The sequence below is a fragment of the Xenopus tropicalis genome, chromosome 9 (assembly GCF_000004195.4).
Source record: "Xenopus tropicalis strain Nigerian chromosome 9, UCB_Xtro_10.0, whole genome shotgun sequence".
Lineage (NCBI taxonomy): Eukaryota > Metazoa > Chordata > Amphibia > Anura > Pipidae > Xenopus > Xenopus tropicalis.
Window position 1 is genome coordinate 69615279 of NC_030685.2, and position 24558 is coordinate 69639836.

Below are 24558 nucleotides of genomic sequence, written 5' to 3' on the forward strand. Positions count from 1 at the left end.
TTTTGAAATCATAATTTTTCCCCATGTTAGTTTCTATCATGTTTAGATATATATACATCTCTCTGAATAAGTCTACTCACTCAATATGAATTTCCATTGACAAGACCCATTTTCTTGATAAAATATTGCAAACAAATAAAATAAGCAAGTACCTAGATAGGAAAATGTTATTTAGCAATGTCTACATCTTTCATCTTGCAAAAGGTATGTGTGTAGGTGCCTGACCTACCTTTCCTTAGCATATGTGTAAAAGGAGGCCACTCAGTGCACATTATATTTACCAGAACTTCCTACAACAGAGGGATAATGAAAATCTTGGCTATTTTATTACAAAATATTGAATTATAGCTAAATATGTTTTCCTCAGGTCAAAACATTCTGTAAAAAAAAAATCTTTCAACAGCAAACTCAGAAACCCAATGTACATATTATGCCATGTATTTAATGAAAAAGTCACATTCCATTATTTGTCAATGTATTTTTTAGGCACACCAGGTGCTTATTATATCTCTTGATCTGAAACTACAAAATTAAAAACAATATTAGGGAATAGTTTAAGAAAGCCATTGGTATAAAATTACTGCATTGTTATCTCCATGGAAAAATAAACTGCTTATACTGTAATATATGAAATGCGTTGAGCTGTAAAACCAAGCTTTGTAGATTATTTGTGTAAACTCGCAAGCCTTATACTTAGAACACATAAAATAACCCTACTGGATCTCTTCAACTCATGACACCCAAACGTCAGCTGGATCAAAAGAATAATCAATAAATCAAGTCTATTTCATAGCAACTCTCCGTTTATGATCCTCAACATCAATACCTTGAGACACATTTTGTCCATGAAATATGAATCAGCAAACACGTTTGGTTCATTCATCATCTTTCTGTTTCACATGTTAAATCCTATCTTGTAGACTTTCATCATCATTTCACTTGCTATCAAAGGTGTCTGTTTCCAGATCTAAATAGAATTTCTTTGTAGGCATGGCCTGCTGCTTTTGGAAATATGGTTCATCAGTGTCTTTGTTTTTCATGAGTTTTATGGTGGTTGCGAAGGACTTGATTTCCAAATCCTATGATGAGGTGACATTTAAACCTTAAAGATCCTGAATACTCATTTCAAGAGGTTCTCAGAATGATCAGTGATATTAATGTTATCCATGGGGCAAACTCTTTGATCCACAGAGGAATGAATGGTTTCATTTGTACATGTTCTGCAAAACAAGCACGATCATCACAAAGAAAATAAAAGCTCTTCTTTTGTGATAGGGCCTTAGTATCGTGGAGCTTTTCTTCATTTTCTTTGCCTTCTTCATATTGCAATTGATTTTCTGTGTTTAAACACCTTGAATTTAGTATTGTGATTATTATTATTATTACTGTTCCAGTTCTGGGTATCCTCATCCTCATTTCCATCAATCTTTGTAACTTTAACCATATCCTGAACATCATCTTCCATACAAATTCTTTCCTGATCCCCATGTAGCAATGTGCCATCTTTCTTCAATAAGGAACATTCATTTTCCTTCGTTTTGATTACCCCTCCCTCATTTGAATTAGTGGGGTTTTCATTTTCTGCTCTACCCTGCTCACCTCCTTCAGGAGGAGGTCTTTCCCCATCCAACTGTTTCATGCTGTTCTTTTTCACCAGTGGCAGACAGATCCCAGTGTCATTTGTTTCCTGACTCAAGTTCTCAGGAGGCCATTTTGGCTTGGTTACCAAAACATCTTCAACAGGAGCTTTTGTTATTGTGGTATCTGCCGTTGGGGGCCACGTTACTTTTAACTTTCCTCTTTCACTAGAACTTTTCGAAACACCATCTATATCATCACTGTATACAATTTTTTCACTTGAATGCAAGTTTTCAGGGTTGTTTGATTTTTCAGTTGATTTTTTGTTTTTGTCTTCATTTATCTTTATGACTTGGTTGGTATCTGGAGTTTGGTTTTTGGGATGCCAGAGTTCTTTGTGCTGTTTATATCCAAAGCCTTCATCATAGTTTCCTTTAGATTTAAAGAGTTGTTTAAAGTGGGCTTTGCAGTATATCTGTCCATGGAGAGATGCATAATTTCCCAAGCTAAAAAAAAAATATATAAGGATTAATGAAAGTTGTATGTTAAAAGTGAATGTTTCTTACAGGACATAACCACATAATTATAAAACATTTTATCAGTGTAAACATTTATTAGAAATTACACTATATGGTCAAAAGTATGTAGACACCAACCTGTCCAACATCTCATTCTCTTGGTTGGAGGACCAACTTCATATTTATATGAAGTTGGTCCTCTATTTGCGGCTTCAACAGCCTTTACCCTCTATTCTTCTGCAATAGCAGAACATTCCATTCCATTAAATGTTGGAACACTGAAAGGGTGGGCACGGATATTGGGTGATCCCAACTGTGCTGGCCAGTGGAGCGTCTCAATTGCAATCTTAGCAAACCAATTATGTATGGAACTAACTTTGTATATAGTTGCATTATGGTGCTGAAATGGGAAAAGCACATTCCCCAAAACTGTTGTCAGAAGCATGGAATAGTAAAGAATATTATAGTATTATGTAGTGGCACCTATGTCAGCAATAAGGGGTGTGACTTTAATAATGAATTGAAATAATTAAATGGGTGTCAGCATACTTTTGGGCATTTAGGGGTATATTTATCATGCTGTTTAAAAAGTGAAGTAAAACATTACCGGTGATGTTGCTCATAGCAGCCATCAGATGCTTTACTTTGGTTTTCTAACTGTTGAAATCTAATTGCTGATTGGTTTCCCTTGGCAACATCACTGGTAATGCTTCACTCCATTTTTTTTACTCAGCATGATAAATATACCCCTAAGCGTATTTATTTTTTAATTTGCTTCATTGTTCCCCAAGCTTTTCTGGAAGTTATGCTGTCTGGTATAAGGGCATGTCCAGAAAAACAGAGCCCTAAACTGTCCTGGTTGGACAACTCGCTAGGTTTTCTTGTAGCCTATACAAAATATACCATATAACTAGTATTCAGTAAAGAAATAAATATGAGGTATAGTCTTTAAAGAAGATACATGGGAATTCCTTCCTTCTTCTGCAGATGCAAGGACTGTATTACATTGTATAGCCATCCCTATAAAAACAAAATCATTTTGTAAAAGAATAAATAAATATTTATAAAGTAGGGTTCCACTAGAAGCTCGTCCTTACCTGGCATAGGACTTCTGGCTATGGGAAGTGATACTGTAACTCTACAACAATATGTCCTAAAACTAACTGAATCTGAGCTTTATCTGCCCTTTTATTACATTCCTTCTTTATTACTTACCTTAATTTATTACTACAGTGACTGCAGCGGAAGCAGCTATTATGAAAGATCTGCTTGTCTGCTACCAGGCATTCCATTGGATAAACCTTCTTTTGACAAATAATGCAGGTGTCCTTGTCCCGATGCGTTTTCTATATAGGAGAAAAAAAAAGAAATTTATTACAGATTTTCTAGAAATAATGACTACCAAATAAAACATGTTAAAGGTATTTGTTAATTCCACTGGGAAAAATTTCAGTCATTACCACCTTACACCTCATTGCATGGAAGATGTGCAAATTGATTTGAGTGAATCTTGATTTGGTATGAATAATGGAGCGAGGTGCAAATTAATGAGTTTCCAAGCTGAATCTTTCCTTTTTATGGTATATACACCTAATACACCCAAACTAAACATTTTGTTAGGATTCAATTGGAATACACAGTAGACATGAAAGAAGCAACTTTCTTTCCAAAGTTTGTCTATGAAGATTTTCGTCCATCAAGAACTAAAGATCTAAGAGAGCTAAGTCTAAAGCAACTGGACTTGAAGAGTAAACTTCTAGAGCATTGGCCAAAACCCAATTGTTGTGTAAATAAGGTGTAAGGGGTACAGTTTTGCTCCTCTTGCATCCCAGATTATAGTTAATGTGTCCTATTTTCTGCAATGTATTACTATTGGACGAATCCATGTTTGTTCACCTTACTGTCCTTACAAGGAACCCTACACAGGGCTGTGTCTAGGCACTACCCACCTTAGGTCCCTACCTGAGGTGGGTAGTGCCTACACACAGCCCTGGGTAGCAGGTCCACTTGTTTAGTCCATTTGCAGAAAACGCATTTGGGGCTTTCTTGTTTTGTTGGGTGGCATTAGTTTCAGAGGACTGCTCTTTGCATTACCATCTGTTAGTTTGCCTGGAAATATGTCTGCTGGCCCTGGACCAACAAGACAGAATTAACTTTCCACATCAACTCAAATATAGATAAATGTTGCTGGGAACTTACTCAAATGCCTGCTCCCATATAGGACTACTCTGCCAGCCTTGGCAAATTTCAGTTTCTAAATAGTGTGTCAGTATCACAGTATCCCTGTAAAGACCCTGTAAAGATTAAGAACTTCCGAAGTATGAGATCACTACTACAAAAGCTATAGCTGAAGAGATGTCAGTAATTGTGTTATATTGACACAGTACTGTAAGAACCTGGATCTTTTCAGTATCACTTTAAATATTATACAAGATGTGAATATCCAGTTATCAGTACCCTTACATTATAAGGTACAAGAGGCAGGGACCTTCTTTCTATTGTCTCTCTAATACTCAGCACCTACTTGAATACAAGACCTAGAATTTGATTGTGAATTTATTTTGTATTTAACTTTTATTTTATTATTGCATTGACCCCTGTTTTTTCCATTAATGTATTGTTCTGCTCTACAGCAATGTGTGCACAAGTAGCACTTTTTGAATGAAAAAATACATACATACCATTATATTCATTTATTTAAGCCATGTATAGTGCTGATAAAGTATCATACTCAGGCATGGATTTGCAGCGAATTTGCGCATTTTGCCATGGGTGAATAGACTTCTATTTTGACACACAAAACAATTCACCAATGGCAAAATTGTGGTCGCGTCATAATGGGCACGGTTGCATCAAAATAGGCACGGTCATGTAAAAAAAGGTGCATCCAACAAAATGGTTGTGCGACACCTGCGTTTTGCAACTTTTTCGGTGTTTCGCTAATTTTTCGCAAATTTTCCAGTGAAGCGAAATGGGACAGATTCGCTCATCACTAATCGTACTAAGATAACACTCTTTGTTCACCATATACAAGTTCTGGGGTAATGAATGAATTCATAGTTCAGGATTTTTGATTAAGTCCCTGATTTTTTGAAAACTATGTTGATAATCAATATAATTACAGAAACATCATTATGGAAACTTGTGCAACATTTCATTTTTTGCCATGCAGTCATGAATATATCTGAAACACCTGGAATACTGTCATTTGTATTCAAGTGCACATAAAATGAAATAAGTGTTAACTGAATAACTTAAGCATTTATTCTGAGCACGCTTGTCAAGGTTAGTATAACACATATTATCACACAACTTCACACTTTTCATTAATTAGGCTTAGAAATAGTAGTGATTTAAGTTTAAAACAGATAAATCAAACTTGTCAGTGCTTATATTAGTTTCAAATTCCACAAGTATTAGAATAGTTGGGAAACACCATTGGTTAGTTAACACTCCATCCATCAAGCCCAACATGCCTATTTACCAGTAAAATACTCTTCCTGATGGTAACTACTTCTCATCTCAGAAGTGTCCGAAACAGAGTAGCCAAGACTCTTAAACACCCTTTCACTTTCTTCCCATGTCTTCTGAAAATTCTTCAATATGTCATCTGGTGACTCAGTAGCAGAAATGTCCAACATGTGACCAGATATAACATCTTCATAGGTTGGAGGTGCGTGCTTGAACTCAAAGCCTGGCTTAATGGTTTCTGAGTTTGGTGGTATTCTTGACCTTTCTGTTTTGCTTTCTCTTTTGTCTACACTAGAAACATGCTCAGCAAAAGACATTGTTTCAGAATGTACCATTGGTTTGAACATGTCGTCTCTATTTTTTCTGTTTACATACACTTGCTTTGATGCGTTATCCTTGAAATCCTTTATTTGCCTTATGGGAACGTTTCTAGATTTTCCTTTAACAACTTCTTGTGACTTGCTCTCTTCGAGCTCAGCTTGAGATTTCTGTTTAACCTGTTGCAATGTTTTCCTTTGTTCACTTTGGAATTTACCTTGGTCTGTTTTAAAATGAACATTTGCAGCTTCAGCCTTGTTTGATTCATCTTTGCTTTGGGATTTTAATTTTTCAGAACTATTCCCTTTTTCTTTTGAGTAAATAGTTTTTTCTCTTGTGGCTAATACATGACTTTTGGGGATGTCACTGCCGTGTGTGATTGAAATAACATCCAATGTGTCCATTTCTTGCCCTACCCATTCTGGAATGTGTTTGGGTTCCTGGTGAGAATGAAATTTTTGGATTTCTGATTTTCTAGATTCTTCATATACTTCTGTTTTCTCCCCTACTGTGCTGACAGTAACCTCATTTGTAGGAACTGGTGTTGTACATATAGTTTCTGTGGCATGGCTTTCAATTTTGAGTTGCCTTCTTAGTGTAGCAGGAGAATGTACAATTTCGCACTTTTTTTCAATTACTACAGGAATTGGAGTGACAGCCCTAGCCTGCGTTCCATGAGATAACTTTGCAGTTGTGTCTTTTAGTTTAGCAAGCTGCTCTGACCGAGTTGTTGTTTTGGGTGTTACTGATCTTGGAGGGGGTGGCGGAGCTTGTGTTGCTTCTTTCTGAGGAGGAGATGCACACTGTGGTCTTTCTTTGTGGGGTGAATCTGTGCGCCTTGCTGTGGACTCAATTGTTATGTATGTGGGTGATGGAGATCTTGTTTTTAAAGATGGAGAACAAGATCTGCACTCTGTTTGTCTGCTATCACTTAATACTCTGCTAACATCATTATTCATTTTAGATTTTTCTTGAATTACTTTGTTGGAACTCTCCACCTTTTTGGAGACGGTGCTAATTTGTTTCTTGGCTATTCCACTGTAAGTGCTGGCCTCATTTCTGCTTTTCACAGTCGTAGATGATTTTATAGCTGAATGTATGTTTTTTTCAAAATAAGACTGCATATCCACTGTTTTGTTTTTAATGTAGGATAATTGTTCTCTAATATAATCTAGGTTGCTGGATGTTGCCATTTCAGTTAGGACTTTCTTTGTTTCATCGCTTATTAACCACACAGGGATAATACTAAGGAAAGTTGTAAAGGTGTCACTGCTAAGGGTTTGTGCGTTCAATTCAAATGTATTTATTTTTCTTATAATTTCTTGAAGTTCCTCACACTTTCGGATACACTCAACAACATCGATTGAACTGTTTTCCTTTCTGCTTATGGATTCCTGAGTTGATTGAAGCATTTTTTTCTTTTCTCCCATTTCGCTTTCATGTACTTGCTTATCTTTCACAATATTTTGAGCTGCCACTTTGCTTTCTTGAACCAGGCCTTTCTGAGTTGGAGATTTGAACTGGCTCTGCAGGTGGCCAGAAACGTCTTCTGAGGTTTCAAGTTTTCTAATTTGAGTTGAACTGCTATCTGTGTTACTCTGCTCCTTTTTAACTTGGAGTTTTTTGAATATTTTTGGGCTTTGGACCCGCTCTTGGCTTCTAGTTAAGGAGATTCCTTCATTCTTGCTTTTTGTTTCCATTTCACTAGATTTAGTATGCACTGTTAGCGATGCATCTTGTTCTTTTTGTTTTGAGCTCTGGGAAACTGACTGTTGTGAGCTAGTTTCACTGAAATGCGCCCTGTGGCTTTCTTTAGCCAGTTCTTGCTTGGTAAGATGGGGTTTGTTGTCAATTTGTATCTTACTTTCAGTACTGCTTACTTCCTGTATGAGCTTTCCCGGCTTTATCACATTCTTTATATTTTTGTTAAGGGGCATTCTCTGAAGACTAGGAGAAATAGTTCGAAAACTTGATTGTTTGAACTTCTCTACATTGTCTGACCCTTCAGATTTGCTAGAAACATATTGTTCACTAGTATGCTCAGCAGTTTGATATTTTTTCTGTATCTGTAAACTAGGCTCGTGTTTAACTTGTGCTCTTTGGGCTAGAGGTGATTCACGATCTGCTTTAATATTTGTGCTCAATAAGTCAATCATTTTCTCTTTGCTTTGGTTTGACAGATTTTGGCTACATGTGGTTGTCTCTGTTACATTTTGTGACTCTTCCTTAACAGAAATGTTGACTTCTGACCCTGCTGTAGCTTGTACAACGTGAGATTCATCAACTTCTGCCTTAATGTCCTGGCACAAGGTCTTGCTTTTATTTTTTTCCATTTCTTCTCTCTGCTGACGGTATTTCTCTTCTGCGATCATTAATGGGGTTTTGAATTTTCTTATGTAGGTTTTAGGTTTTGGTGGTGGTGTTGCAGGTTGCAACAATGGGGAGGATTTAGGTGGAAAAAACACTTTTTTCTTGGGTTTCAAAGTTTCTTCATGAATTCTTTCCATTTCACGGTCACATATGGCTTGATCAAGATCTTGTAGGTTTATGTCATGGCTCTGAATATTTTGCACTTGGTGGGAAGCCGTGGCCTCTGTTCTGGAAATATTTTGTTGGTTTATTATTGAAGTAATTCCACGTTGTTTGTTAGATTTTGTTATAGGACTCTCTGGTTTCAAATGTGGGGATATTGTTGGTGACAAATGTAATGATTCCTTTGTTTTAAAGGTTTCATTATGAATTTTTTCTAGTTCTTGGTCACACATTATTTGATCAATGTCTTGCACATTGATTTCAGAAACATTTTCATCTAGTACTTTTGATTTCACTTCTACACTTTCAGATTTAAATGTTGGAGATATTTTCTGTGGCACAACTACTTTTTTCTTGGGTGGTAATGGTCCTTGATTAATTATTTCTTGTTTAAAGTCCCTTCTTTGTTCCTCAGAAACTTGAGTTGCATTTTGAGCATATTCTTGCTTACTCTTATTTTTATTAGTAATTGTCATATCGTCTACTTTATGCTGAAAGACAGGCAGTTTTGACTTTGGAGGCACATCTGGCCTTTGTTTCTCAGAATATTTTATAGTTTGTTCATTGGCACTTTTTTGTCTTGACTCCAATTGGTTTGTAGAGTAGTTATTAGAGAAAACCTGTGTTTTCTGCTTATGATAAGGCTGGAAATTCACTTTTTTGTTTACAATTTCCTTGTGCTCTGTGAGCAGTGTTGTGGTTACAGGTGGAAAAATCTCATTATCCATCTTATCAGTTACTGGTGGAGGAGGTGAAGGAAAATATTCAGGCTCGTTGTTTGACTTCATCAAAGGTAAAGGTGGTGGAGGTGGTGGTAAAGGAAGCTGGGCTGTTAATGTCTCTGTTACTGGTGGAGGAGGAGGGGGAGGAGGAGGAGGTGGGGAATATATTTCGGGTTTGTTTTTTGGATTTCTCAGTATTGCAGGTTGTGGATGATTTTTCATTTGCAAATGATGATCTGATTTGGATGATCCAAATTTCCTTTTTACTGTGACCTCTTCCATAGACTTCTTTTTAATTACATTACTAACCTCCAGATTTTTAATTTCTTTTGGCATTTGTATGTTTTTCTCAGATATTTCAATTTTTTCTGTGTTTTCAATATTATTATTGATAGAATCTAAAACTTCTGCTTGTTGAATGTCTACTTGATTCTTTGTGAGAGTCTTGGTAGAATATTGAGCAATTTGTGCCTGATGGTTTGTCACTTGTCTGTGAGCATGATCAGGGACTTGATAGCTGCTTTCATTAATCACATTGATAGCTTGTTGTGATGCAGTGGATTTGGAAGTATTAATACTTGATGACAGTTGTGCTTCTTGCATCACCTTGCTTTGATTGATTGTGTCTGTAGGTGTTTTTTCTTTATGACCCTCACTAAATCCTTGAAGTAAACATCTTTTCTCTCCAGATATTATTTCTGCAGACTGAGTGCCAGAAATGGTGTTTTGCTTTTTCCAGGCTGTGCTTGTTTCGGTTTTTTTCATTTTTAACTTGCTTTCAGTTACTTTGCAGACTGTATCTTTGCTCTCCACTTTTTGACACAATACTTTATTTGCGTCATTTTTCAAGGTTTCATTTCTAGTTTTCTGCATTGCATTCACGCTTTGTTGGTTCTTGCATTCAGTTCCCAAACTCTTGGGTTGGTCATCATGGCCTGCAGTGATATATCCCCCAGTTGCTGCATATTTTTCAGTTTCAGTAAGTGTTTCTTCTGATTGCTGCATGCTTTTCTTTGTGTTTTTCACTTTACTTTCTTGACTTTGGACATTTAGTGAAGGCTGACTGAAGCTCTTGATGGTGTTTTTGACATCTCCCTGCATACTAACCTGGTGTTGGACATATTTTTTTTCTGAAGAAACATCTCTAAGGTTTTTCATTGTTATGTCTATGTTGCCTGATATTACATCTTCCTTCTCTACTTGCTTAACATAATCTTGTGCTTCTTGTAAAGACTTTAATGTAGCCTCAAGGTTTCCACGAACAACCTCCTCCTTAACAAGCTCTTGTTTAATGTTTGCTGCTTTTTCCAGAGAATTGATGGTTCCTTGAATGTCACCAGGGATGACATCTGCCTTTTCTGTCTCTCTCGTTTGATACTGTGATTCACTGAGCGATTTCAGCGTTGCAGGGAGATCAGCTTTAATAATCTCCTCTTTCTGTGCAATCACAGTCTGATTTACAGCTTGGCTAAGTGAATTTAGAGTTTCTCTTAAATTGCCTTTTACAACTTCTTCTTTATTTACATTAAAAGATTTATGCTCTGGTTCAGTCATAAAAACCTTAACTGTATTATATACATCTCCTGGGATGATATCAGTTTCATCAACAGTGCGCTCAATTTGAAACTGCTGCCTTTTAAGCTGCAGTTTGGTACCTTCAACATCACCTCCAATTATCTCTTCGTGTTCTTTTATCTCGACAGATTCATCTGTTGATTTCTGCAGTTGCCTTAGATAATCTAAAGCTCCTGATTCAATGCACGTAGTATAAAACTGCACATTGCCTCTCTCTGAGTCTTCTATTTTCACTCTCTCTCGGTTTTCACTGGACTCTCCTGAGGATTTTAAGTTAGAAATTGTACGCTTTATGTCACCTCCTATCACTTCATCACGTTGCATGGTGTTCTGGTCAGATTGGTTAAGAAGAGAGTAAACAGTCATTTTAATGTCTCCCTTTTCACTTTCTTGAATAAGTATTCCTTGTTTAGAAAAATTCTGAATATTAAGAAGGTTCTTAATGGTATCTTGTATATCACCTCCTATAATCTCTTCTCTTTGTTCCTCAACATCCTGAGTTCTGTTAAATAATTGGGATTTTGTTAAGCTAACATTACCTTTTTCCTCATCATTTAACATAATTATTCTCTTTGCGGAGCTGTTTTCAGATAATAAATTCATCATAATACTTTGGAGGTCACCCCTTATAATTTCTTCCTTTTGTATTTTCGGAGAGTCCTGATTCATTAGATTGTACTTGGCCATGCGTATATCGCCAATCTCATCTGCTTCCAAAATAATGCCATGAGATTCTACGATTTTATGGCTGTAAAGTTCTTTTAAGGTCCCCTGGATGCTTTTGCCAATAATTTCTTGTTTTTCGAATGCGTGTTCATTAAACTCATGTAAAGGGGTGGTTTCAAACAGCCATGTTGTAGTTCGAACATCAGCATGTGGGATCGATTCTTTTTCTATCTCTCTAACATTTTCCACTTCTTCCTTCAGTGAATCTAAATTTTGATTTTCAAAAAGCCAAACTGCTTCTTTCACATCCCCTTTATTAATGTCTTCTTTTCTTACAGTTTTTATATTTTGATAATCCTCTTCATGAATGTCATCAACAGAGTGTGTTTCAAATAACCAGGTTGAGGTTTTAACGTTGCCTTGCTTAATTTCACTTATGCTAACTGTTCTAACATATTTGTTATTTGTATCATCTTCCTCTTCAAAACGTTGTTTATTGCCCTTTACATCACCACCTTGAACATCTTCAATTGTACGGAATACTGATTTTGTGTCTTCAGATATCGTATCTAGTGACTGGGTTTCAAAACGATATCGAACAGAGTTGACGTCTCCTTTTTGAATATCTTCTTGTGTAACAGCTTTTATGATATAAACTTTATCCGAATCTTGAAAAGAGTCCAAGGGCTTTGTCTCAAACAACCACCTTGTTCCTCGAACATTTCCATGAGACACTTCCTCCTTCTTTACAGTTGTCACTTCATGATAAAATCCTTCCTTATCCTGAATAGCATACAAAGGCTGTGTTTCAAACATGAGAGTATAATTTTTCACATCCCCTTTTATTATCTCTTCTTCATTAATTGTTCTTGTAAATGACTCTTCAGAATTTTTGTCTGTAATCTGATCCAATGAAAAAGTTTCAAAAATGAAACATCCTTTTCTCACATTGCCACCTTGGACATCGCTAATAGCAAATTCTGACTTGTTTTTCACATGGTCTTCATTAATTTCATCAATAAAATGATTCTCAAACAACCACTTGCAACTAAGGACATTTCCATTCTGCAGGTCCTCTTGATTCATGGTTTTTATTTTTTGCAGCACTTCTTCAGAACTTGAACTAATTTTATCCAAAGGTTGATTTTCAAAAATATACTTCATAGAGGATACGTCACCTGACTGTATGTCAATTTCAACAACTCTTTTGAAGTCCCTTTTCCCTTCTTCTTGTATGTTGTCTAAATTTTCTGTCTCAAAAAGAAAGCATACTCTTTGTACATCTCTGCCTTGAATATTCTTTTGGTTTGTAGTCTCTGTTTTTTCTGATTCATCGTGTATCGAATCTAGAGGTTGTGTTTCAAAAAGCCATGTGCAGGTTTTAACATCTCCCCTTTGAATGTCTACATCGGCTGATATCTTATCTTGTTTTTCATAGAGATCTTCCATTTGTTGAGTTTCAAATAGCCATTTGCACATCTTGACATCTCCTTTAACAATTTCAGTTTGGTTTTCTGTGATTATTTCTTCATCCTCTGCGTTACTAAAATATTTAATAGAATCCAGAGGCTGTGTTTCAAAAAGCCATTTACCCGTTTTAACATCACCAGATTGTATTTGCTCGGAAGATATACCTTTGATAATCTGATAATTCTCAACACTTCTTTCTCGAAATTGGTCAATGGGTATAGTTTCAAACATCCACTGGCAGCTCTGTACATCACCTCTTACAATATCTTCCTTACGGATTGTTTGGACTTCATGAAAATGGCCAAAACGATCCTGAATTGCATAGAGTGGAGTTGTTTCAAAAAGTTTTTTATTAAGCTTTACTGCACCCTTGTCAACATCTTCAACTGCAATTTTATATGTTAATTCGCTTTTTGTAAGATCTCCTTTCTCGAATGCATTTTTACAGCTGATCACATCTCCTTTATGAATTTCATCAAGTTGGACAGTTCGGACATGTTCTTTGTGGTCTTCTCCTATCTCTCCAAGTGATTTTGTTTCAAAAACCCATCTTTGATGGCGTACATCACCTTTTTCATCTTCCATGGTAACTATTGGTTTCAGTTTGCCCACCTCAACACTTTCCTTAAGTTCATCCATTGGCACTGTTTCAAACAAATATTTAGTATTACTTACATCCCCTCCTATTATCTCTTCTCCTTGCATAGGCCTTTCATTGGCATTATCTTTAAGCATGTCCATGGGAATAGTTTCAAAGACCCAACATTTTTGATACACATCAGAACCAATTATGGTTTCTTTTTCTGTGACAGAGCTTTCTACTTCTTTAATTGTATCCAGAGCTTGAGTTTCAAATAGCCACTTTGCTTTTCCTACACCCCCTGTAAGGTTTTCTTCCAGTGATATGCCCCGAACAACTTTAACTTCTACTTCATCCTGGTTGATTGTATCTAAAGGCTGAGTTTCAAACATCCATCTTGCTGTTTTCACATCTCCTTTCTCTACATCTTCTCTCCGAATAGTTTTAATTTCTAGCATTTTTCCAGAACTATCCTTTAAGACATATTTAGGTTCAGTTTCAAACTGCTTTATTGTTGTTTTAACATCACCTTTTAACTCCTCAAGTTCTGAGCTTAGTCTCAGTGAACTGATTTCATTTTGAAAAGTAGATTCAAATAAATGCTTTCCTAATTTTACATCGCCTCCTTTAATTTCTTCAGTGGTTTCCAATGTGTTAGATAAGTCGTCCTCCTTATAAATTTTATTCAAACAATCTAGTGGCTGGGTTTCAAACAACCAGGTAGCTGTCCGCACATCACCCCTTGCAAGATCAGGGACTTTTTCTATATTCTCAGTAGCAGTGGAAATGTCCACACCCAAAGCATCAATTGGTTTTGTCTCAAACATCCATGTTGCATATTTGACATCTCCTCCTGCAATGATCTCTTGCTCTCCAATACGTTTGATATGGCTTGGCTCTGGGGATTCATCTTTGATTGAATCTAAAGGTTGGTTTTCAAAGACCCATCTCATTGATTGCACTTCACCTTTCAGAATTTCATCCCATTCCAGATATTCTCTCTCTGGGCTAATGCACTTTTGAGGACTACCCACTGGATTTTCAAATGCATACTTGACTTGTTGTACATCTCCTTTAGCCTCACCAAGTTGTTCAACTTTATTGGCAACAATGTCAGAAACTTCACTATAAAACTCCTTTTGTAAGTTCTTTCTAAGTTCTGGATGAATATGTTTGTATAAACGTTTTAACTCATAGAGATTCCTTTGCTTGGCGTATAATTCTTTGGACATGGCACATGGTTGCTGTTCTGCATAGCTGGGGGGCTCTGGGGACTGGGAAAAATCTGCCAATTCCTCTGTCTCTAAAATATTTGGAGGAGGTGGAGGTGGAAACTCTTCTAAACTTCCAAATGAAGCTGAAGCAACATTATCAGAGGATGTAGTATGCACGCTTGTCTCCTCAGTCACTGCATTTTGGACTCTATTTGCTGAGTTGCTATGGATGGTAGTTACCACTGGCCACTCAAATTCTGGATGCTCATTATAGATCTTTAGGGAATAAGATACACAATTTTCATTTGCATGGACTAAAATCATGTTCTAAAACAGAAACATCGGACTCATGTGCCTGACCCCCAAAATTGAAGACTATAACCCTCAGAATCCTGTGGACTTGAAAGATGTTGGATATTGCAGTTTATAACACGAAAATGCCTTATATTTTTATATTGTTTATAAATTATATGTGCTAATTTAAAATCTCCTCTTTTAAAGGCACATCTATAGCTGCTCACATCCCCTTTATGAATTTGTTGACATTATATTCCATGGTAACTATTTGTTTGTTTGCCAATTTTAATTTGTATACCAGACTCTTAACCAGGGGGGTGTTAGACCCTTAAGACACCAGAGAGTCTGAAAATGATGTAAATTATACTTGATAATAGCGGTATGCTTTGATTTCAAATAGACAGACAAAAAATTTTTTTAATTTTTTATTAAAGGAAATATTAGTTCTATTACTTTTCTCAGCATTATAGTGCAGGGATAATATTATAAGCAGTGAAAAATAAAATTGGTAATATGACCTTTTAAAAAGTAGTTAATAATTACAAATAGTCCAGTGCCAATTTCCTAAAATATACACCAGTCCTAGGAGCTTGGCTGGAGAGGGGGCATTTTTTGATAGAACAAGTGCACTGGCCTAGGGCAGAAGATTTGGGTTGGTGTCTAAGAGTAGTGGCACATGGGGAGATTAGTTACCCATGGTTAAATCTCGGCTACCACAGGCGACTAATCTCCCCATATGGCATGTCAGTGGAGAGGCATTTTGGGGAGATTAGTTACCCACAGTAGCTGAGATTTAACAGCGGGCAACTAAACACGCTGCGTGCCACTACCCTAACAAATTATTACCCCTAGTGAGATCCTTTGTTCTTTAGCTGCTAAACAAGGGCTATTGAGTTTTTAGTTCTACTTCTAAAAGACTCCATTGTATATACTTATTACAATAAGACATAAATACCTTTGAATGCTTTGGTTGAGAAACAGCGCTTGAATGAGTCTTGGCTCCTTTCTCCTTAAGAGATTTTTCAAATTGTTCTTTGAGAACTTGTGTTGAAATCTTTGGTAGTTCTTCATAATTGTATATAAAAAAGAAAGAAGAAAAGTGAAGCTTAGATTGTTGCTAAGATAATAGACGGCTTAGTCTTCTCTCACTCTGGGCAAGAGAAAAAGAATATTTCACAATAAGCATAGAAAAGTTTTTTTGTTTTTTTTACGTTCAAGACGGTCATGCTATGCAATTCCTTTCCAAGAAAGATGTAATTGCAGGGTTAAAAAATATGTAGGGTGCTTTTCTACTTAACAGCTATAGATATTGCCACTTTGCTGGTCAGTGGGTTTCCTGGGATTTCTATCTTTTCCACAAAAAGCCTTCCCTGGCATCTAACCTATTTTCCAGAAACACAGGGCTATGGCACAAGGATCAGAATTGTGTAGGTGCCACAGCCATACAAAAGGTGATCTAAACTTCATAAAAATTGTTGCGTGCTGTTTGTCTTGGTGGTGGCCTTCTCGTTGACTTTTTGGATCAACCTACAGACACCTCCTTGGTTTTGTTGATCCTACAGAGGCTTCTTCTGCTACTGGAAGAATTATTTTAAGTTTGTATTTATTGAATTTGAGGTCTCCACCCAGAGGTTCCAGAGTAAAGGTGGCCATACACGCTAAGATCCACTCGCTTGAAGAGGTCGCCAAGCGAGCGGATCTTCTCCCCATATCTCCACGTATGGATGGGCAATATCAGGCTAACTTGGTCGTTTGGCCCTGGGTCCAAACAATCAAATTAAGATGGCAAGTATAGGCACCTGTCAGTTTGGGGAGCGCATCAACGAACCGATGCTGTCCATGATCTGACAAAAAAAATCAAACCTGCCTGATTAAGATCTGGCCAATTTCAGGCCAGATGTTGGTTGGGCAGGCCCATCGTTAGTGCCCATACATGGGCTGATAAGCTGCCGAATTGGTCTAAGAGGCCAATATCAGTAGCTAGAATTGGCCCATGTAGCCAAATCATAATTGCTGTATTACATACTGTACATACCTGCTTGTAGCACAACGACCCTGGAAATTATATTCCCATAGCAAGAGTTTGAGCGTACATATAAAATAAAATGGTTTTTTGATCACTAGTACGCTCACATGTTAAATTTCAGATCTAAATTTTCTACTCCAGTGCTTTCAGTCATGTAGCCTTTCCAACCAAATCCAAAGCAGAATTCTTACCTACTTCATCATCTTCTTGATTATAATTAGATGCTGTGCTTGTCTCATGGGTATGTTGCTGATGCACAGAAACCTAAGTAAAGTAAATGATGGCATTTAAAAAAAAAAAAAAAAATAGCTTTATTAGCAGACTCTAAGCTTCAGTAAACATCTGGAAAGGAATTTTACTAAAAGTCTAGATTCAGAATATGTTTTCCTAGAGTTTCTTAGAACAAGTACATACAAATAATTAGCGAAAATAAAGTAATCACTTGAAAGGAGAGACACAGAGTAAACTAAGAGCAGGTGCTTCCATACAGGAGTTAAAGGAACAGTAACACCAAAAATTGAAAGCGAATAAAAGTGATTATGATATAATGAACTGTTGTCCTGAACTGGTGTGTTTGAAAGACTACTATAGTTTATATAAACAATGCTGCTGTAGCCACGGGGGCAGCCATTAAAAGGAAAAAAGGCACAGGTTACTTAACAGAAAACAGATAAAGCCCTATTATATTCTACAATGCTTATCTGTTACCTACTATGTAACCTGTGCCTTTTTTTCCAGCTTGAATGGCTGCCCCTATAGCTACACAAAAGCTAATTTATATAAATTATAGTAGTGTTTCTGTATAAAAAAAACCAAACAGTTTTACCAGTGCAGGGCAACAGTACATTATATTTAAATTACGTTAAAACGCTTTCATTTTTTGGTGTTACTGTTCCTTTAATTATTCAGTAGATAAACCATCATGATAAAGATCATGGCATACTGTAAAAAGAATAAAGGCCTCTGGGCCGGTACATGTTACTAAGATCTATTACAGCTAGAGAAATAGATCTGAGTGATTTGGAGGGAGGGGGGGGGGGTTATTGACAGGAGGGATGGTAATTGGATGGAAAGATATTATCAGATGGGGCGAGTGGGGGGAAAGGTGCACTCTTAATGACCAGGCATTGGTAAAGACAAAGAAGTAGTTAATACAACCAAGCAATACAATCAATATGCGCTATAGAAAGATAGAGCTCCAAGGTTAGGAAGCAGTTCAATAAGGCTCATTGGTGCTCATTGCAGCATCATTTATTAACTTGGACTCTGTATGCTTCTCAGAACAGGGAGGACTGTAATCACCTCTATTCATGAAGAAGGCAGTGTTTACAGAGCTTCATTCGTATGTAGCAGCTGACTTCCCTCTGGCCTTGTGTGTTTTATCAAAAAGCAGGTCAGATCCCAACACCGATCTACCTATGGGATGTTTTTGACACTGCCCCCTTGTGGTTCTTATTGGAGCAGCGGCTCTGAGGTACTATGCTTTTGCTAATGGCACAGCAGGGTGGGATGCTCCATGTAAATGGGAACAAGTTGACTAACTTAATATCAGAAGGCCAACTGATGTGCGGTGCTTCTTTTATTTCAATAGATACCTGTACATATTGCATTGATGCATACCTGTTCTGCATTTGCAGCTGTAAACTGGGATCTTTGCTCCGCTGCATGGCTGCTGCTACTGCTGCACGAGAATGTTACTTCTTTGCTCTTTCTTGTTTCCTAAACAAACAAAAATTGTAGGAGTATATATATTTATTTAGAACTGAGAATAAATAAATCAGCCTACAAAAAGAGAAATGAAATACTAATGCGTCATAGCAGCCTGATTGTGGCAGAATTGTAACCATTTTACCATAACACTGTCCCACTGCGCCCCCTAGTTTTGCTATAAAAGTTGCCAAAAAACGTAATTATAGCTGCAAGAAAATTCACCAGTGAGAATTCTACTATCAAAAACTTCATTATAAATGCAAAATAACTGACCAATGAGAATGCGGATTCCCAGCACTGTGTCAGGCATCTTGCTGTTATCTTACATATAGAGATAATTATGTAATTTTTTCCAACTCCAATTGCTGGAACAGAGAACATGGTGTCAGATTTACACTGATCAGCTGGGATTCTCATTTCTTGCATTTTAATGCAGTCCCTGGCCCTGGAGATTTCGGGGAAAGTTTAGGAAAAGTTTTATTGTGCAATATTGCTTTAAGAATACAACCCTGATGTTCCTGGACTACAGCTCCCAGCATGTCTCAGCCTTCATTAAATGTTACATTATTCTGGGATTTGTAGTCCAGCAACAGCCGAGTAAAGTTTGGTTGAGCAGTGCAGTACAGCAGGGTTTAGTGTCCCTTTAAATGTCACACACACATGCGTGTGTATACACATACACATACACTCACGCACATATGTAGACAAAAGCAAGTGCACATATGCATATGCTGTCGGCGAATAACAAGTATTTATACAGCACCAACATATTCCACAGTGTTGTACAATAAAATATTAAATGTACCAAACATACAGATTACATACAAATTTTGACCAATACAAAAGGTAAACATGGCCCTGCCCCTTGGCTTACAATCTATCAGGAGAAGTGAACATGAGTCACAAGATATGGGGCTGGGAATTATCAGGCATTAGAAAAGTAAGAAAATGAATACAGAGCTCAGCAAGTGGAAGGAGCTTACATGATATGAGAAAGGAATGGTAAATTTTTGATGATGTGGTTTAACCTATGGTAATATGTAGGAGTATGCTAAGATTTGTAGCCCAGGAAATTCTGGACAAAGAAAATCCTTGACAATGTGGCACTGGTAACAAGGGTATAGTGTGTGTGTGCCAAGATCTTGAGTTTGTCGTTGAACAGGAAAAATAATGCCTGCATATCATAGACCCATTGTGGTATCATCATCAAGTTGCTCTTTGTTTACTAATCTTCACTAATCGCTAATCTTCCAGAATCCATATCTACAGCAATGCCTAAGCCTGCCTATAAGGGATCTATGGGAAGGGGATGCACAACAACATTACAGAGGAAAAAAGATGTTTGCATAGCATAGACCCATTGTGGTATCATCATTAAGTCCATTTACATTGTTCACTGTAAGCGCTCAGTCTTCCTGAATCTGTATCTAGTGTGATTAATGCTGAGTGTCTCACCATATAGTAAAAACAAAACACATAATGCCTCCCCTTGGGTTTTTTAAAGCCCCGGTGAAGCAGCACAATAACCGCGCATTCATACTTTACTAGGGGTTTGATTCAGATGTATTATGTTATTATGGAATGGAAGAGTAATTGAAATTGCAATTTGTGAGCGTATCTTTTCGGCTGCCTCTGGGATGCATTATTTTAAATGTAGTCATTTGTGAGAAGCATTTAAAGCTTTGTTTTAAACGACTTCGCCTGGTGAAAGCCCAATTTAATCAGGCAAGAACATTTTCTCGCTCATATGCAGTAGAGGCATGAAAGAAAAACACTACTTCATTTCAGTGTATTATAGTTCAATTGAGAAAAGGAAACAATACAATTCCATGGCAACATTTCCTTACTGCAAGAAAAGCATAACACTTCTTAAAGTTCTTTGGCAAACTGTAAGGAAATTGATGCTTAAAGCAAGATTTACTTATATTCAATACAATCTGTGCAGAAAATCATCTAAGTTTGGATTTCTTTTGAAAAGCATGGCTCACTCCTTCATAGTTAGGACCATCCTTATCCTTACCCAACTTGGACTTGGCAAGTAACAACTCCCTGGAGTCCCAGTAGAGCATGTGTTACATTGGACTCTCTTACGTGGGCCCTCACATTATTGGTGGAGGAAAGGTTAACCATGTCACACAAAGAACGGATCTCTCAGTAACTTGGGCATCAGTGGTCCTTGAAACAAATAATTACGGCAACATTGTTGGTTTTTAAAACCCCCAGAATCAGTGACCTAATTCATGCAAAAAATGTCTCCAATGAGAATTTAATCTGCTGTTCTATTCACTACATTCTTCTCCATTTTTGTTTTTTTAGCTGTTCATTGCTGCAGTAAGGTACAGTGATCCAAATTACGAAAAGACCCCTTATCCGGAAACGCCCAGGTCCTGAGCATTTCGGATAATAGGTTCTGAACCTATATGCAATGATACCTGGTGGTCTAGTGGGGTGGCGGGGACGCCCACCACCTCCTCCATTGCGGGGACGCCCGCCATCCTCTTCTAGGCGCGCTGCCCTTTGACGCGCATGCACATCCGGTGATGCACGCACATGCACCAAAATTCGAATATCTAAAGCGCTTACTGCCTGTATTTCCTGCCCAACATAGGTTTACTTCCTGTGAGTTCCTGGGTGTGATATATCTAGTTTTTTTGCCGTGTATTGACCTTTGCCTGTTCCTGACCTCTCTTGCTTGCTGCCTGTACTGACTTTTGCCTGTTCCTGACATCTCTTGTTTTGCTGCCTACACCGACCGTTGCCTGTTTGACTATGCTCCTGGATTCCGATTCCGTACTGCGCTGTCTGGCCGTTGCTGACCCCGGCCTGTCCCAGACTACTCTGAATTGTTCCCCATCTTCCTGCGACACGATTGGTTCCTTTGCCTGCTCAGAACTCTCTCCTTGGGTCTCTCGATCGTGACACTATACTAGAAAAGAAAATGAGGCCAATTCTTTCCATCTTTTTGTTGGCTACACAGCAGGATGCGGCTAATGTAAAAATAGTTCATGCTCAGGTCCTCTAAATAGAATATCAGCAATAACCCAAGATTAGTGATGAGCACATTTTTTGGCCAGGCATGGATTCGCAGCGAATTTCTGCATTTTGCCATTGGCAAATTTTCATGAAGATTCAGCGAAAGTCAGTCACAAAAAAATTTATTGCACATCAAAAAAAAGTCACAAAATAGGCGTGGTTGTGCATCACTGCCCAAGATCTTTTTCGTTCTACAAGCAGTAGGAGGAATACATTTTTGATGGAGATAAACAAGTTATTGACAGTTCCAATTACCAATAGGTCTGAATGATGACGAGAACTGATGCAAATTTGCTGGGAATGAATGGGCAAAACCGTACAAACAGATTCATTTTGTTTAGAGAAACAGAGCTGCGTCAGTATTGATTTCCTTTTGCCAGAAGCCCTGTTGATGGGTTGATGCTGAAAACAGGTGCACAATATAAGTTATATACAACTGGTATAACCAACTCTAGTTACTAAACATACAGTGTTTCTTGGATGTGCTGTATTGGGCCCCCGTTCAAGTGCCACTGTCATGCTCCTTGGAAAGCCAAACAGTGTTATGATTGTGGGTCACAAAATCCTGCACGGACTCTAATCTGTTCTAATCCTACAGAAGCCCAGCCCACCATAATTTGATGAGTTACAGTATATACCCTTGCTTCATCTGCCCATCTATGATGTTACTAAAGGGGGTGAGTGTATAAATACAGCAATCACTTTCTGCCATCAGAAGTAGGGTTGGGACAGGAGTGGGAGGTCTGGATGGGGCTGTACTCATAGGCAATATGGCCCGCCACCCACCCTTGACTTTCTGCAGGGGCAATTAGCGGGCCTGTTTACTTTGGGCTTGTAGAAGAAGCACTGTTGGTGTGTGGTGCAGATTGCAGTGTAAGGCAGTGATTTCCCCCCTAATCCAGTGATTTCCAGACTACCTGCGCAAGATAGAGGATGGGGAACAGACTGGGGAGGGATGGGTTGGGGGCAGGAGGGGCAATGCCTACTTTCCTGACTGCAGGAAGCACTGTATTCATGGGGAAGAGGAAAAAACCTTTGGCTATTGTTCAAAGTACATGGAAAAATCTGATTGTGCACTTCACACCCTGCCATGCACTTTGTAAATGAGCCCTTATATTTCATACTATCAATCAAGCTCTAATCAAAGACTGGTTATATTATTATAATGCTGGAGTTGGGGGTTTACAAAATGTACACAATTGATATGAAGTCATTTCCCATCTATTTACCACATTTAAAGGGGTAGCTCACCTTTAAGCTTTTTGGTATGTAATGTCATTGCCTTTGGTATGTCGTATTCTTTTTCAAATGTTTTATTTGTCTTTTTTTTTTTAAAGTTTTTGAAAGAATTGCCTTCTTTTGTCTCTTTCCACGTTCAAATAAGGTTCACTGACCCCAGCGCAAGGTACAGAGAGCAGTCAGACCCCAAACAGAAGGGACACACCTCTTTATTGCTCTATTTTAGGTAAAATATATGTTTTTCTCTTTAATTAATGCCCCTAAGAACTAAGAAGTGCTGTATTCTATAAAGCAGAATGTAGTCCTTGTAAGACCAGAAGTAAGAAAAGAAAATCATAATTTACAAGTTGGCTATTAAAGTAATTTCTGCCTTATAAAGTGAATATTTTATACATCTCTAAAATAAAGGTCCTGCCCCCCGTTGCTAAAAAGAACTAAAAATGGATAAATTGTCATTGTCAAAAATGGCAGCTTGTGTACCGGATCAGGCAGGCAATTTGTACCTTTTTGCTTGGCAGATTATGACAGTATGAAACTACCCAAAGGCATTTTATAGTGACAGGTTCAATTCAAAGAAAAAAGTTCCCTGTCTCTCATTAAGCCTAAAAATACATTGTAACAGATTGGCATTCAGTATTAAACAGAATCAGTAATATCCGAAATAGTACATTTATGGCTTATTTATATTATCCCACAGTCTGCCAAAGTATAAGCGATACCGGTAGGAACAGGGGAACCACTGACCCTGGGGGGCTTAGAATAAAGCTTTATAATTTAATTTTGATTTTTCAGAATTTATTTCTATGGCTTGATGGAATACATTGTGCTTTAACCTTTGTTAATATGTTTGAGAAGAATTGTAATCCACAAACATTTGGGCTGATATCCTGCTTGACCATGATCTCATTACAAAACCAAGGATTCTGGGTAGGCTTTTGTTGTTAGGACTGTTAAGGGTTCCTGATCATCCCAAAGATGTTCAATTACATTGATGTGAGGTCTCTGTGTAGGCCACTAGCCTTTAACCAAGACTCTTCTGGGTAGGCTTTCCACTAGATGTTAGGACACTGTCATTTGTTTCCATTTATACTCAAGAGGTTGTGAAGTCATGTTCTTGAGTATGAGGTCTGGTTTACAGTCAGCGTTCCAGTTCATCTCACAGATGATCAATTATGTCCTTTGTATAGGCCAGTATAGTTCTTCTGCCCTCATTAAACCCACTGACCTCCCTTTGTACATAGGAACATTATGGTACTGAGACAAAAAAGAACTTTCCTCAAACTGTTCCTACAAAGTAAAAACACAGGATTGTGTGAAGAATGCCACTGTATGATGTCATCAGTGATGGGGGTGTAACGTAAATAGCCAATATCTGTAAGTAGTAGAGCTATCCTCATACTTTTGAATATGTAGTGTAGCTTTGGTAGTTTGGGGAATATTTTACAGTGGGAAAATGAAAATATTGTATTTGAAAAGGGCTTTGAATAGAATTAGGTACCCTGGACAAATTAAAAACCATTATAAATTGACAGTACAACACTCTACATGGGCCATGTCCCCATAAGATATGTGTATCTGATGTAGTTTTTCTACCTAAAGGTCAGATGAT

At 37.5% G+C, this 24558-nt stretch overlaps 1 protein-coding gene across 2 annotated transcripts in view; it reads right to left on the reverse strand.

Annotated features, from left to right (window-relative positions):
- Positions 1-1996: 1996 nt before the first annotated feature.
- xirp2 (xin actin binding repeat containing 2) overlaps positions 1997-24558 on the reverse strand; it is an 85874-nt gene continuing 63312 nt past the window's right edge. For both annotated transcript variants that reach the window (XM_002936750.4, XM_012971306.2), the window contains exons 4-9: positions 18588-18686; positions 17159-17231; positions 15897-16006; positions 5581-14920; positions 3312-3442; positions 1997-2084 (exon numbers count right to left, since the gene is read on the reverse strand). In XM_002936750.4, coding sequence (XP_002936796.3) covers positions 3351-3442; positions 5581-14920; positions 15897-16006; positions 17159-17231; positions 18588-18686 — 9714 coding nt within the window. In that variant the 3' untranslated portion in view covers positions 1997-2084; positions 3312-3350. The remainder of the gene's footprint in view (positions 2085-3311; positions 3443-5580; positions 14921-15896; positions 16007-17158; positions 17232-18587; positions 18687-24558) is intronic.